This window comes from Centropristis striata, chromosome 17 (assembly GCF_030273125.1).
Source record: "Centropristis striata isolate RG_2023a ecotype Rhode Island chromosome 17, C.striata_1.0, whole genome shotgun sequence".
NCBI lineage: Eukaryota > Metazoa > Chordata > Actinopteri > Perciformes > Serranidae > Centropristis > Centropristis striata.
Window position 1 is genome coordinate 11745978 of NC_081533.1, and position 16623 is coordinate 11762600.

Below are 16623 nucleotides of genomic sequence, written 5' to 3' on the forward strand. Positions count from 1 at the left end.
ATGTCAGAGCCTCCTCAGTGCTGCATCTGTCTGGATGACTTCAGCAGCCCCACCTCCCTGCCCTGTGGACACTGCTTCTGCCTGAGCTGTATAGGAGAGTACTGGAGGGTCCACGGGGCCTGCCAGTGCCCGCTCTGCAAGGCCGTTTTCCCCAGCAGGCCGCAGCTGAAAACAGACTCAACTCTCCACGCCGGCGCCGCGCCGGAGGAGGCAGCTGCTCCTTTAAAAGCCGGAGAGGTTCCCTGTGATTTCTGTCCAGCGAAGCACAGAGCGGTCAAGTCCTGTCTGGAGTGTCTGGCCTCGTACTGTGCTGCTCATCTGGAGCCACATTACCAGAGGGAAGAGCTTGGGCGCCACCTCCTGATCAGTGTGGTGAAGAACCTGGAGGATTCTGTGTGTGGGCTGCACGGGAAGCAGTTGAACAGGTTCTGCAGGAGCGATCAGACGTGCGTCTGTGCCACGTGTGCCCAGACAGAACACAGAGGCCATCACATGATCTCCATCCACAGGGAAGCTGCAAAGAAGAAGGTAGAGTCACATTAAAACTAGGGCCGGGACTCGATTAAGAAAATTAATCTAATTAATTAGAGGCTTTGTAATGAATTAATCGAAATTAATCGAAATTAATCGAAATTAATCGCATTTTAATCGCATATAAATATTTGACCCGAGAAAAGTGAGAAGACATTTTTTTCACATGGATTTTTGATAAATCCATGTGAAACAAAAATAAACAAAAATATTGTTTATTTTTGTTCAAGTCCAACAGACCAGTGCAATTTTTGCCATTAAGTGTAGCAATAGCATATTTAGAAATATAGTACATTTCATAAATCCAGGTAGCCTATAGGTAGGTAGACCTTCTGTAAACTATAATACTTTGGTTTTTTTAAGTAAAACATAATCCACGCTAGCTACCACACTAGCCGCTAGCTGCTATATGTTTAGCATTGAGGTGATACTTGAGGCTCGATGTGCTGCGGTGATATGCAAATTCCTTGTTGCATAGCAACACAACCATGCTCTTATGGACGCTTCCATCCGTTAGTTTTTAGTAACAAAATGTCCCATCATCCACGGGGCCAACCAAAGCGTCTCATCAGCTTCTTCCTTCATGTTCACTGTGGTTTGTTGTTGTCTGAACTCATGAACGCTTGTGGTGGTGCTCCAGTATAATCGGTCCGCCTGAAACTCATCCAGTGAGAAACGTTCCGCGGTGCAAAAATAAGTGCGATTAAAATGCGTCATTTTTTTTTAACACGTTCATTTTTATGTAATTAATTAATCTTAATTAACGTGTTAAAGTCCCGGGGCAGAAAGAGATAATAATAGTTGCATATTGCACAGGTACAGTGAGGTGAGGTAGTGTTGTACCTATACACATAGGTTTTTGTTTTGTTTGTTTTGTTTTGCCATCAGTCTGACTGTGGCAGGGAAGAAGCTGTTGAAAAAGTGAGTTTTGCAGCTCTATGGAATCAGCACAATCATGGCTAAAAGTGGAAATGACTCAAACATGTCTTTTGTGCAGAATTAAACAGTTTTAATGACAGTAGTATAGTAAAAAAAAAAAAAAAATGTTGAATTTGTCTGATTAATTATATTAAATAAAATGGAATTCATATAAACAAAACTTTTCCAAGTGCCCATAAGTGTTGTGAATATTGGAAAAATAAAATTGGGTCTCCACATATTAGACATGTAGAACTATTTCCATGTTTACAGCCTCTCCTGTCCTCTCCTCTCAGCTCTGTGTAAACAGATCTAGTTATTACAAACACTTTATTTTTGGCGATGTTTGAAATGAGACATGAATAAAATGATTTTGACAGAAATATCACAATTTTAAGCTTCGTTTTGGCTACTTTTTCTAATGGAAACCTTTGCAAACTGTTGGAAAGTACAAATTTTAATGATAATTCTTGTTTTTCCAGTTTATTTCTACGATAAATAGCAATCTTTTAAAGAAAACATGTTTCAATCCAGCAGGATAGTGGGGTTCAGAGCAAAAGTTACACTGTATCTCTTTCAATCTTTTCAGTATAAGTTGCATTTAACATGTGATTTCAGGACACAAATTAAATTAATCAGAAGTTCTACACTTCTTTTTGTGAAATCTGTTTACATGTATGTTTCTTTTGTATGTGTTGTGTTTATGAGGCCGGTTCCAAAACTTGACAGCGAAGCAGAAGTTTTCAGTGGTTTCTCGTAAAATCATGTTTGACCACTTTGGTGAAGTGAAACAGAAAAACGGATGTGGAGGGGGAAGTATAAACATCATTTCCACTTTTAGAGAACACCTGCTCTTAATTTTGAGAAAGGAAAGGAGAAAAAAACACTGAAAATCTTACTTCATGACATATTTACACAGAAATACCACAATTTATTCATCACAATCATAAAACAACTTCAACGTCTTTGAAGAGGAACCACACAAATATTACTAGAGTGATGCGGTCAGGATTGCAACATGCTTCAGTTTCGACACAGATAATTATCCAACAATGACGTGAAGCATTGATTTCCCTTTAAATTACACAGAATCTGCAGCTTGTCACATCCTGCTGACTAAGGTTATAATAGTTTTGGATTTTTCATTAGTTTTAGTTTTAATTTCGTTGTCAATTTTTGTTTTCAAATTCAGTTCGTTTTAATGAGTTTTTAGAGTGAGTTTGCTCGTTTTAATTAGTTTTTATTTTTTGGAAAATGCTTAGTTTTAGTTTAGTTTTTATTAGTTTTAGTGTTAGTTTAAGTTGTTTGGTAATGAGGTATTTGTTGGGTGTGAGATTCAAAAAGGTCATAATAAATGTTTCCTTTATTTCCTTTGTCTTATCCATCAGCCCCAATAAGTTTATTAAGTCATAAAACCAGATAGATGAAATAGATTTTATATCAACCAAAAAGGTTTACGTATAAAAAAAGTTAAAAGTTAAAAAGTTAACGAAAATGTTTTTTCAATTCTAGTTTTCGTTAACTATAATAACCTTGTTGCTGACCTCATTTTTTTTCTCCTTCACAGGTTAAACTAAAATGGAGAAGGCTGAAAATCCAGCAAGCTATTCAAGAGAGACTGAGTAGAGTTGAGAAAATCAAGCTCTCTGTAGAGCTCAGTGGAGAAAAGCCCAAAGAAGCATGGGCGCAAAATAAGATTCTCCTCAGACAACTGGAGGAAGAAATCTCGGAGCTGCAGAGCAGAAACACGGAGCTGGAGCTGCTGGCACAGACTGAAGACGACCTCCACTTCCTACAGGTCTGCACCACGGTCCAAAGTCAACAAGATCACTAATCAGCCAATAAAGCTGCTTATTTATTTGTAATATTTGTGGCATCAAAAACGGCACAACTGATCCTTTAATGAATGAAGGGCCGTATGGGCCATAATTCATTATTTCCTCTCACATTCAGTTTCACTTTTCACATTAAATTTCAACTCTCACATTAACAATTTTACCTCTCACATACACAAAGAAATACCTCTCACATTTACTTTTACCTCTCATATTCACAACTTTACCTCTCTCATACTCAATTTTACCTCTCACATTCACAGTTTTACTTCTCACATTCAATTTTTCCTCTCACATTCACAGTTTTAACTCTCACATACACAAAGAAATACCTCTCACATTCAATTTTATATCTCACATTCACAGTTTTACCTCTCAAATTCACCAAAAATACCTCTCACATTCACAGTTTTACCTTCCACATTTACAGTTTTACCTCTCACATTCACAGTTTTACCTTCCACATTTACAGTTTTACCTCTCACATTCACAATTTTACCTCTCATATTCACAATTTTACCTCTCACATTCACAGTTTTGCCTCTCACATACACAGTTTTACCTCTCAAATTCACAAAAAATACCTCTCACATTCACAGTTTTACCTCTCACATTCACGATTTTACCTCTCACATTCACAGTTTTACCTCTCACATTCACAATTTACCTCTCACATTCACAATTTTACCTTTCATACTCAATTTTACCTCTCACATTCACAGTTTTACCTTCCACATTTATAGTTTAACCTCTCACATACACAGTTTTACCTCTCACATTCACTATTTTAATTCTCACATTGACATAAAATACCTCTCATGCACAATTTTACCTTTCACATTCACAAAAAATACAATTTTTTGTGTAAAATTGCGTATGTAAGAGGTAAATGTGTGTATGTGAGAGGAATTATTTGTGAATGTGAGAGGTAAAACTGTAAATGTGGAAGGTGAAACTGTGAATGTGGAAGGTAAAACTGTGAATGTGAGAGGTAAAATTGAGTATGAAAGGTAAAATTGTGAATGTGAGAGGTATTTGTTGTGTATGTGAGATGGAAGAATGAATGAATTCCCATACAGCCCCTCATATTAATGCATCCTCTCTCTCTCTCTCTCTCTCTCTCTCTCTCTCTCTACACAGACATTTCTTCACACCGTTTCATCTTAATGATTGGATGAACATGTTTCACCTTCAAGAGCACCGGAACAAGTTTATTGTATTTTTTTTAAAGGTTGAAATAATTGCCAGCAGCAGGTGGATAGAAGGTGGGAAATAAACATAGACTGAAGAGTGATACTAACCGTAGACTGTATATAAATGATGAATGTAGTAACAGTGTGAACTGCCTGTTGGATCATAGAGTTCAGCGTTACATGTTTGTTTACTATGTATCTTAGTAAAAAACTAAAAACATGAGGGCCGAGCCCAGTAATGCTGGCAGCAAAAGATAGCGCAACCCCCCCCCCACACACACACACACGCACCCTTATGCACACATGCAGACACTCCACTGATAACTTAATTTTTGAAAATGAAAAAACAGCTTTAGTTGACCAAATTTGATAGGGCAGCTTTACTTAAATTCAACTTCTTCCTTTGTGAAGTTATTATAATAATAAAAATTATATCAGAATTAGAATAGCTTATCTGACACGACATTTCCAACATTAAAATTCTTAATTGAGCATGATTCTTTTTGAAAAATCCTATTCTATGTTGTTGTTTTTTTGTTTGTTTGTATTGGATTCAAAATGTTGATCCTGTTAGTCAAAGTTAAAAAAAAATCATTATCAGTTCACATAGGTGAGGTTGTACTTAAAAAAAATGATACCAAACATGGCATGCTGAACATTTTTAAGTGTTATTTACAGGCAGAATGAAAAGGGTTCAAAATGGACAAAAAGTGTTAAATATCAGGCTAAAGGCAGCTTAATTTCATTCAGGAGAAACTAGAGACTGAAGTAAATATGAAAATGTATTATAAATGTGTTTTTTTTTATCTTGTCTTTCAATCTTTGGTGCTCAGACTCTACAGGGAGACGTATATATTATATTACATCTGTATGGTGCCACTGTGACTGGTCGGTCTGTCTTTCCTGAATTACAACTTTAAACACATGCACGTAAGAAACTGAAATGTTGGTAAAAATAGATATTGGAGACAGAAATGGTTAATTTATGTTGTTGCCTGAATGACTGTTAATATGACTGAGTGGTACACATATGTTGCAAAATCTCAATTTTTTGCTTTCACATAATCATTTGACTATGTTCTTTGTTGACCTGCAACTATTCTAATCAAATTGGATAATTATGTGCAAATGTCATTGATGATATGTAAGATTTTTAAGAAACAGTAAACCTAAAAAAAACAAACTGCATTATTGCTTGAATCCAGGATTATGGCCAGTGGCTCACTGAGAATATACTGTATGAATGTAATTTATGCCTGGGTGGATGGTTGAATAAATAAAACACTTGCTACAAAACAATATAACGAGTGCATTTTGAATAAAAATTGCATGAATCAATACTTTTATTGTGTTGGAGTTATCCTTTTGTCTGAAAATGAACCTTCAGTCTGCAGCCAAACATTGAGCAATAGACAAAGTTGTACACACAGAGTGAGTCAGTGTCCCTGCACAAAACCTTTTGGCAAGTCCAATATTTGATGTGTGTGAACTTGCTCGACATGTCACACACCCTGCAGCAGACCACACTCACACATGATTTGGTTGCTCATTTGCATGCTGACATGACGTGTTATAATAAAGGAAGTAACTGGGCAGGGCTTTTGAACAGAAATGAAACTTATCAGAGGGAGGACGGCCCAGAGGATACACACACACACACACACACACACACACACACACACACACACACGCTAGGTGAGAGTGGAGAGAGGAAGAGATATCCTGTGAGCCGAGGAGCTTTGCAATCGCTGAACGGTAACTACCCTCTGCATTACAAATATGTTTCTTTTCAGAAAGAATGATGAAAAAAATTAAATATTTCCTTTTGTTTCTGTTTAACCCCTTTTTTAAACCTTGGTTGAGATTAAACAACATGGTTTAAGCATGCTTTTACCTCACTAATGGTTTGGGAAAGTGTTTGTCTGTGTGCAAATTACAAAAGTGTATTATTATTAAGTCTTATTTCCACCGGAAATCTTCTTCAGATATGTCACAAAGAGACCGAACACAAGACTCTGAGCAGATCTACAGGATTTGCGACTGCGGCTGGTCAAAGGTTGCAACATATGCTGATCTGAAAATCCACCAGGTTGAGACGGGTTGCACACCTAGTTTGAATGTTAACCAACAGAACTTGTCTCAAAATGTGGGACTCACAAACAATCAAGAGGACCTCTTGGTGGGTGTTTCCACCCTGTGGGACTGTAAGTATAGCAAAAATATTCTAAAGTACATTACTGTACAGTACTGTTCATTCCAGTGCATCCAAACTAACAGTTTGTCTAATTTTCACCCAAGCTTCTTCTTCAGCTATGTCTCAAAGAGACTCAACACAAGACTTTGACCTGACTCTGAGAAGCCACCAGACTGACTTGGGTTGTAGACCAAGGTCGAAGGTTAGACTGCAGAACTTGTCTGAAAATTTGGGACTCACAAACAACCAAGAGGACCTTTTCCCGGGTGTCTCCACCCTGCGGGCTGGTGAGTTTTGCACAAAGATTCTCGAGTACACGTTGTGTTAATTTCAGTTCATCTTAACTTAGACATTTTGTCTTATTTTTACCTAAGATTCTTTCTCAGCTACGCCTCAAAGAGACCCAACACAAGACTTAGACCTGACTTTCAGGTTTGGTGCCTGGTCCAATCAGAGTGAACAGCAGAACTTGTCCAAAAATGTGGGATTCACAAACAACCAAGAGGACCTTTTGCCAGGTGTTTCCACCCTGGGGGATGGTGAGTTTTGCAAAAAAATATTCTAATACACGTGTTCTTTCCAGTGCATCCAAATTAACGCATTTTGTCTTATTTTTACCAAAGCATCTTTTTCACCTATGTCTCAACGAGACCCAACACAAGACTTAGAGCTGATCCCCAGGGCTTGCTACTGCGGCTGGTCCAAGGTAGCAACATATCATGATCTGAAAAGCCACCAGGCCGACAAGGGTTGCACACCGAAGTCAAAGGTTAAACAGACTGAACAGCAGAACTTGTCTGAAAATGTGGGACTCACAAACAATCAAGACGACATTCGGGCTGGTGAGTTTTTCACAAAGATTCCTGAGTATACACTGTGTTCATTCCAGTGCATCTTATATTTACCTAAGCATCTTCAGCTATGTATCAGAGAGACCGAACTACAAGACTTAGAGCAGGTCCCCAGGGTTTTGCATCCAGTGCATCCAAACTAACATTTAGTCTGATTTTCATCTAATAATCTCCATGTACCAGTGATATAATTACTTGTTGTAGAAACTGTATTAAATGGTAAAAAAAAAAAAAAGTATCGCTGCAAAAGTTTGAATTCAAACTTTATTTTATGGTAAATATCTGAAATAAAAGTAATTTACTCTTGTTTACAGATAGATAGATAGATAGATAGATAGATAGATAGATAGATAGATAGATAGATAGATAGATAGATAGATAGATACTATATAGATAATAGTAATAATAATAATAATAAATAAGGCCGGTAAGGCCGGTATAATAATAATAGTAGTATATTACAGTATATAGTAATAATAGTAATGACAGCAACCGTATATATAATAATAATAATAGTAATAATATTAATAACATAGCAAAGTGTCGTGCATAGATTTAGTGCAAAGGTTTAATGCATTTCAGTAATGTTGGTTCTGGCAGAGGTAGATGAATTATAGAGTCTTATTGCAGAAGGACGGAACGACTTTCTGTATCGTTCCTTGGAGCAGCGGGGTTGTATGAGTCTGTGGCTGAAGCTGCTCTTTAGCTTGTTTAGTGTTTTGTGGAGGGGGTGAGAGGGATTGTCCATGACTGCCAGCAGTTTTGCCAGCATCCTGTCCTCCACCACCTCCTCCAGGGTGACAAGCTTGGAGCCAACAACAGACTCCGCCTTCTTGATCAGTTTGTTCATGTTCATGTTATGGCATTTGCGCTTAATGTAGAACAAACAAGAAAAACCCTGTAAAAAATTCAGTACGTTTCTGGAAAACAACTTTTTTTTAACAATGTAGGTATTCCTGTGTAGCTGACTATAGACAAGTCTTCTTTGTGGACAACCTAACCAGAGACATTTCTAACCAAGCGGCCTCTTTCAGCAGACATGACCTCGGCTCAAGCATCACCAGGCGAGGCCCTTTCACTGGAGCAGCAGCTGACTTGCCCCATTTGCATGAATCTGTTTCTGGATCCTGTCACTACAGCTTGTGGCCACTCCTTTTGTAAGGGCTGTCTGGACTACAACTTTCAGTCCAATGATAGGCAGTGCCCCTTGTGCAAGCAGATCCTGAGGAGATCACCAGAGGTTAGCATCGTCCTGAGAAGCATCGCCGAACAGATGAAAAAGATCCCGCCGAAGGTGGAGGATCAGCCCAGTTTGGCGCCAGGTGAGGTGGCCTGTGACATTTGCGCAGAGCCAAAGCTGAAGGCCGAGAAGTCCTGCCTTGTGTGTCTCGCCTCGTATTGTTTGACCCACCTGCAGAATCACTCTTCGACCAAAAGGCTGAAGGGCCACAAGCTGGTGGAGCCTGTGGAGGACCTGGATGCGAGGGCCTGTCTCCAGCATGGACGCCCCTTGGAGCTGTACAGCAGGAAGACAGGGAAATGCATCTGTGCTCGCTGTTTGGAAGAAGGTCAGGAGGAGGTTGTTTCTACTGAGGAGGAATGCGACACAAAGAAGGTGATTATATCAAAAGCCCTTGATTCAAGTCATGACAGAAGTGTGTATTTACTTTAAGCCTTTGGGTTTGGTTAAACTAACATAGTCGCAATAGATAGTTACATATGCAACACACTTTCACTCCGTAAGTTGTAAAATTCCAAAGCTTGGTGGCCCTACGCTTATAAATATGACACTCTCGGTACCACACACATATCAGGGAGCCAGTTTCAACTTCCATGCATAGTGGCTTTTCAAAATAAACGTCCATGTTCACAGGAAGCGTACGGTTATGTTTAGCCACCAAAACTACTTGGTTAAGGTTTGGAAAAATCAGGGTTTTGGGTTGAAATAACTAGTTTTTATTTCTCAAATTGGGGGCTCTTCAGAAAAATCACTGATGTAGAGCATGATGTATACTACCACTCAAAAGTTTGGGGAACCTCAGAAATGTCCTTATTTTTTAAAGAAAAGCACAATAATTTGAAATCAAAATAACTTTAAATTGATCAGACATACAGTCTAGACATTGTTAATGTGGTAAATGACTATTAAAGCTGGAAACTGCTGATTTTCTTATGAATTATTGTGTTATATATTGTCATGTGTTCCAGTGGCACATTGTGTTAATCCACGTTTATAGTGTTGAAAGGCTGATTGATCAGTAAAACACCTGAGCATTATGTTAGCACAGCTGGAAACTGTTCTGTGCTGATTTTAGAAGCAATAAAATGATCCTTCCTCAGGCTGGTTGAGTATCTAGAGGTAAAGTTGGAGATTTGTACATGTTAAAATTATTATTTCTACCCTTGTCAATGTCTTTACTATATTTTCAATTCATTTTGTAAGTCAGTTCATGAATAAAACAGTTTGTTTTCATGGAAAACAACACAGACATTTTCTGGGTGACCCCAAACTTTTGAGCGCTAGTATCTATGTATATTCCTTAATCTGAACTTGAACTGACATTAAGTTTGACACATGAACAGCGGACTCCTGGGTCAAAGTCTTGTCTTTGTTCTACCCATCCACCGTCCTTTCATTCTCTTTATATTTCGTCAGTTGCTCTTAAGCGTCTAATGATAATGCAGATGTGTTAACGTTGGCGATATTTGAAATCGTCCGCCAAGCCGCTCTGGCTAAGCTTCGAGTTGGGAGTGACAGCGGTGGACTTGTGATGAAACGGTGTTTGAGGTTTTGGATATTGACTTGCTTGTTTTTGGTTATTACAGGCCAAAATTCAAAACACAAAGGCAGATTTACAAGAGCAAATAAAGAAGAGAAAACGACGGGTGGTTGAGATTAATAAAGAGCTAAAGAGCTGCAAGGTAAGTTGCAAAAACAGACACACTACTGATCCTGCATTGAAAAGCAAATCAAACTAGTCTGTCAAAGTCAAAACTGGCTGAGCAAGTTTCCAAAAATGTTTGCCAGTGACATGAACACCAACCCTGCCCTACAATTACTTCCCAAATGAAGTCAAATTGTGACTAGTGCTGTTGTTCAAGTGTTTTTCAAGGTGCAGTGTCTACGAACTAGTAGAAACTTGAGGTAAATGCTTCTTTTTATAGATTTTTTGAGTGCAGGGCAGCTGGATTCTCTAGATGCAGGGTCACGAAATCACACAAAAATCCATCTTGTCAGGCTTTAAGTAATAGTGGTTTGGACCAATCTGCATAATTTATCCTGCCATCTTGTGTTGGTGACATCAAATGGAGCCAGAGTATGCACAGTAGTGTTCACAGAGTTCTTGCCCAAACACCCAAATCACAGCCTTGTTCACAGCCTTGCTTTATTGAATCAAATATCTAATTAAAACCAAACCTATCAGAACAAACCACAGTGTGATAAGAACAATTGTGAGAAATGTATTTAACTTCAACTTTTAAGTTTTTAGTTTGGCTAATGTCCCTTCAGCAACCTGGAGGGGCGGGTTTATAACCTATACTACAGCCTGCCATCAGAGGGCGCTCCATATTTTTTGTCCTCACTTGTGGCTCTTTATATAAAGTCTACGGTTCAAAATAATGGTGGCTTCAAAATAAAATAGCATAGGTTGTTCTCATTTTGATATTTTCGCCTTTCTCCTGACTGGCTTCGGCACCCAGTGGTTCCTTCGATCAACAAGTATTTGCTAATTTCTAAGCATTTTCAAGTGATGGCTGTCAGATGCTTCTGTGTAACAAACCATTTGTCATGTCATATTACTTGAGTCCAATTCATGAGACAGGTAAAAGGAGATCAGATGTCAAATTGACAATGCTTGTCCTAACCCTACCTCATTCTCAGGACCATCTGGATAATGAGTGGTGGGATATCGATGCCGTGTTTACGACTGTGATTAACATCATGGAGGAGGCCCACGCGAGCGCTCTCAAGCCACTCAAGGAGAGACGGGAGGTTTTGGAGAAAGATGCAGAAGACATCAAAGACAAGCTGGAAGCGGAGATCGACAGGCTTGAGAAAACCATCTCTGAGCTGGACGACATATCTGCGCTTGAGGATCACGTCCTTTTCCTTCAGGTGAGTGTGTCTTTTGTACTTTTCAAATGTCTTTTTGTATTTTGGTCCAATAATTTACTAATAATCTCCCATTTGTTCCTCTGTTTCCCTGTCTCAGAGGTACCCATCTCTTCGAGACCCTGACGACCACAAAGACTCGACAAAGGTGGAGCTTGACACATCTCTGACCTTTGGCACCATGAGGAAAACCACAACGGCCATGTTGGAACGGATTCAACTGGAACTGGAGACGCTGGCCTCCACTGGTAAAAGATAAAGGCGTACTTGGTAGTTTGGAGCTCCCGGAGCTCCCTCTACAGCTTTGGGGTGTATATTTCACAACCATGTGGATTTATTTTCATCTGAGCCGGCAGAGTAACATCTCCGGTCTGAGTTATTAGCATATGTAGCACCGTTAGCCCAATGTGAACCTCAATGTAACCTCAGTTGTCTGTACAGTTTGCCACATAGATGGCAACAACTCAATGCAACAGTCAATAGCAATCCAGCTGGTATTGAAAACAAATATTTGCTTTGGAGCTAGCTCGATAGCCAGCCAGTGACCGATGATGGTGATGGATTGAACACATTTACAAACACGACTATAAGAAATAAGATGAAAATTAAGTGGTGAGCCACAATGAGCAGAAACGCCAGGTCAGCATCTGTTTTGGATCCCTCCGCTTCCTGTAGCTCTCGCCATTCCGCCAAACTGAGCTTCAGCCTTGTGCGGCACATCGCTCTCTTCCTGTACCTCACCTCCTCCGCCGTTGACCGTTTCTTAGGTCTTTTTGGTGGCTCAGCCATGATGAACACGTAATAAATAGCACGAACATGTACAGCTTGTTCTGATAGCTAGCCAGCCAGGGGCTGCTTTTCTCGATCGTACTTCCAATACCGGGACACAAGTACAGATCTTGCAAGGCTGGTTTTCCATCATGAGACAGCAGGGGGGTGCCCAAACAGGTCATTTTACCATCACAATGATTTATAAACTGTTTCAATAAGTTGAAATGCTGCATAGTTCTGCTTTAAATCATGGTGGTCAATGCTAAAAGTGAAAATGTTGACTTTATTGATCTAAAACTTTGTCTTCACTTCACAGAACTTCAGAGAATTCCGAAGTTTACAGGTACGGGAATTATTTCCTCTTGACCATATCCCTCAAAAATGTTCAGATTTGTTAATTAGTCTCATCTTGTGATTCACAGTGGACGTGAAGCTGGATCCAACCACCGCGCACCGACGCCTCATTCTTTCAGACGATGGGAAAGAAGTAACAGATGGAGGGGTCGACCAGGAGGTAGATGATTCCCCGGAGAGGTTTGATTTCTTTGCAAGCATCCTGGGGATCAACCAGTTGACTACTGGGAAGTCCTACTGGGAGGTGGAGGTCAGCAACAAGATGGGATGGGACCTGGGCGTGACAACCGGCGACGCAAACCGCAAGGGGAAACTTACGCTGAATCCAGACAATGGCTACTGGGTCACCGTGCATTATGAGGAGGAAAACTATGCAGCGATGACAGCACCGCCAGTTCGTCTTCCCCTGAAAAAGAAACCTCAGAAGGTGGGAGTGTTCGTGGACTACGAGGAAGGCCTCGTGTCCTTTTACAATGTCACGGCTCAATCTCACATCTTTTCGTTCACCGGCTGTTCATTCGGTGACGATCTCTTCCCGTATTTCAGTCCACACGCAAAAAAGGATGTAGATAACTCTGATCCATTGATTATTACTGCTGTGAAACATGGTGAGCGGGACATGGATATTTCCTGAAGAATCTGTGGTTCTCTATCATCTCAAGACTATCTCTCCACTCTGTTACATATTTCATATATACAAGATAGCCGGAGAGATAGTCTCTCTACTCGGAGAACCACGGTTACAACGTAACCATATGTTTTGGGGTCCCGATTTCTAGGCAGTTTAAAAGTTGTGTTTGGTAGATTGTGGAGGAGGGATCCTGACGTTTGAAGCTAAGTGGATTGGGAACAAATAATCACAAGTTGTAGAATATTTGAAAGAAATCTGGGTGGAAGTTTGCATAAAGAGTATTCAACAAGGTGTTCTGATATATACAAACAGGGCCTAAGGGAGTAACAATGCAGAAAAGGTACACGACTAGTTTAACTACTTTTCCCAGAATCATTACTATAGTGTACACTGTAAATAGAAACACAATCGCCAAAAACGGTACAGAACCGTGAGTTATTTTACATATAATTACTTATAATATATAATATAATACACATAAAATACATTAAATATCTGTATTTTTAAAAATATCTGTAGAATAACTAAAGTTATTTTCTAATATATATATATATATATATATATATATATGTATAAAGGTAGGTGGGGTTTCTTTTTTACAATCATACATTCAATTTAAAGTTTTATATAGAAATACAGTTAATTTTACATTCAGCAATATGTGAATTTTTCTTTTTCTTTTTTACATAGAATTAACTGAAATTTAATATTCAAGACCATTAAGCAATTGAATAATACTGTTAAAAAACAACAACAATGTCCCCTTATATAAATTTACAGATTTGATCTTACATTTTATGGTAAATTATTGTACGTAAGGTAATTTACTTGTTTTTTATGGCATTTGCACATACAAAACAACAAGAAAAATCCCTGTGAAAAAACACAGTAAAATTCTGTAATATATATTACAGTGTAGTTATACCCAAAATATGGAAACATTTTAATCAGCAAGACGTCTTTTGCATTAAGTGGCAGAGTTTTGCAGTGTTGTATTTAAATACAGCACAAATGATGAGTGCTAATGAGTGCTTTTGTTCATTATATTTCTTGCTGTAGCTCAGTTTTATCCAATAAGGGAAGCTTATCTTCACCAGCTGACTGTTACAAAGTAGCTGAAGCACAGTGAAGTGAAGCAGTGGTGACATTTCCTCTACAGAGTCCATTATTGAGTATATCAGAACACCTCAGAGTGCATTATTATTACTGCATTATTGCTCTTATTAACAACTTTATAATTGTATAAATTTTTTATGTTTTCTATTAAAATCTAATGTTTTCTTATTTTTTATTCTGCTGCCTTTATGAAGCACTTGTAACATGCTCAATAAATAATGATTATAATTGTTTTAATAGAATAAAAGAGAAGCTGTGCCTGGCCAACAGCTGTTATAAATGTCTTATGAATATATTCTTTTCATGGTTATGGTAAAAACTGCAACAATGAGCTTGAGTTGTGACTTGTGAGTCAAAAATGTGAAGTCTTAGAGTCACTGGAGGAAAAAACTAAATCTGTTGTCTAATGGGTCTTATTTCTTTTAAAATTTGAATTTACAATCCATGTGCAGAAATCTTTGGTATGATTCACATAACCTGTATTCATAACATGTATGTTTTCTACATAAAAAAAAATATCCTGTTTGTGGACAAATAAAAATTTTCAACTTAAACAACTCTGTTGATTTGCTTTATTAGAATCCCTTTGAACCACAGTAGAGACACTAAAATGTACTCACAATTTGTGTTTCCATTAATTAACTTCTCTGCACATTTTTAAGATTTGCATGAGAAAAGTTTGATGGAAACACCAAAATTTGGAGATTTTTTTTTTTAAATGCGCAGAAAATCTTTTACGCTCGCTTGAGGTGTTTTTTGTCTTTTGTCATGAATTATAAATTGTCCAATTGAATCCAGTTCCTGAAGATTTATCATTTTCTCTTGTGGGTGGCCAAAGTTATCTGATTATCATCCTCTTTTTCTGTTGTTATTTTCTTTCTACTGCTATTGTTTACTGACGGATTAGCCTACATCGATACATTACACTGCAATCTTCTGACAAAAGTACGTTAATGCAGCTTTGTTTATTTGCTCTAAACCAGTTGATGAAAACATCAATAATTCACATTTTCTTTAATGTGACATTTTAAAATTCGTTTCCACTTGAATGTAAACACGGCTACGGTCACAGTAGAGTTAAAACACATAACCTTCTTTATTTATTTTTCTATTTATTTTTTTTAAATTGATTTTTATTATTATCTTGTACAACATGACATCAAATATATGTAGCCCTCATCACATATATACGTCTTTTCCTGTCATAAAACTAAATGTCAAGTTAAGTCAAGTTTATTTATATCGCACATTTCATACGACAGGCGAAGACTCAATGTGCTTCAATAAATGAAAAACAAAACAAACAAAAGAAAATAGGCAAATATATATGACAAAAGAAACAAAAATACAATTATAAAAGCCTACAGTATAAGATTAGATAACATGAAATAAGTTATTACAAAACATTAAAAATAACAAACATTCATGATGCAAATTTATTACAGTTAAAATGTATTACAATTTAAATAAAAGGGAAATAAAAGCCTAATTAAAAGCTTATGAAAAATGTGATGTTGCAGGTGCTGGTAAAGTTTTTATTTGGACCCCAGCGCAGTGACACAAAGGGTTTTTTTCCAAAGGTAAACACAACCAACAATGTTGAGATCAAGCATTGAGAGCAGCAGGCAGGCTGGCACGAAAGGGAATTCACAAAACACGAGGGGAGGAGCACTCGGGAGAGCTCAAACACGAAGAAAAAACCTCCACTAGAGATAGTTCAGAAATTGCTTTGTTACAGTTGCTGCTGAATAAGAATAGAATAGAACGTAATTCTGTAATACAATAAAGGTAAAAATGTTACACTTAATATATAACATTATAAATACAAGTGCAGATATAATAAGCAGCATACAACTGGAGGACACAGATATGTAATCTGATATATATGTATCATAAAGTCAGGGAGAGTCAGGTGTGTTGTACCTGCCACAGGAGGAAACCAGCTGATGGGAGCAGGTGTGTCATGAGCAGCCACAGGAGAAGAGGAGCCACACCCCCTGCCACACACACACACACACACACACACACACACACACACACACACACCTTTCTGCTCTCCCACTCCGCCGCCTGTAGCTCGTCTACTTATATTGTTGCAGGTTTACAGAAAAGCAC

The 16623-nt window shown here is 38.2% G+C and overlaps 2 protein-coding genes across 3 annotated transcripts; both read left to right on the forward strand.

Moving 5' to 3' along the window:
• LOC131989442 (E3 ubiquitin-protein ligase TRIM47-like) lies at window positions 1-3383 on the forward strand. The gene is made up of 2 exons (XM_059354662.1): window positions 1-528; window positions 3017-3383. Exons 1-2 carry the CDS (start codon window positions 1-3, stop codon window positions 3281-3283), a joined length of 795 nt encoding a protein of 264 aa, XP_059210645.1. The 3' UTR covers window positions 3284-3383.
• Window positions 3384-6190: 2807 nt separating this feature from the next.
• LOC131989436 (E3 ubiquitin-protein ligase TRIM38-like) lies at window positions 6191-14419 on the forward strand. 2 transcript variants are annotated; one of them, XM_059354653.1, is made up of 11 exons: window positions 6191-6232; window positions 6463-6681; window positions 6776-6958; window positions 7046-7210; window positions 7295-7513; window positions 8557-9137; window positions 10349-10444; window positions 11406-11639; window positions 11737-11884; window positions 12724-12750; window positions 12830-14419. In XM_059354653.1, exons 2-11 carry the CDS (start codon window positions 6465-6467, stop codon window positions 13393-13395), a joined length of 2436 nt encoding a protein of 811 aa, XP_059210636.1. In that variant the 5' UTR covers window positions 6191-6232; window positions 6463-6464; the 3' UTR covers window positions 13396-14419. The 2 variants fall into 2 exon arrangements, with proteins under 2 accessions (XP_059210636.1, XP_059210637.1); XM_059354654.1 differs by having other exon boundaries at window positions 8560-9137.
• Window positions 14420-16623: the final 2204 nt, after the last annotated feature.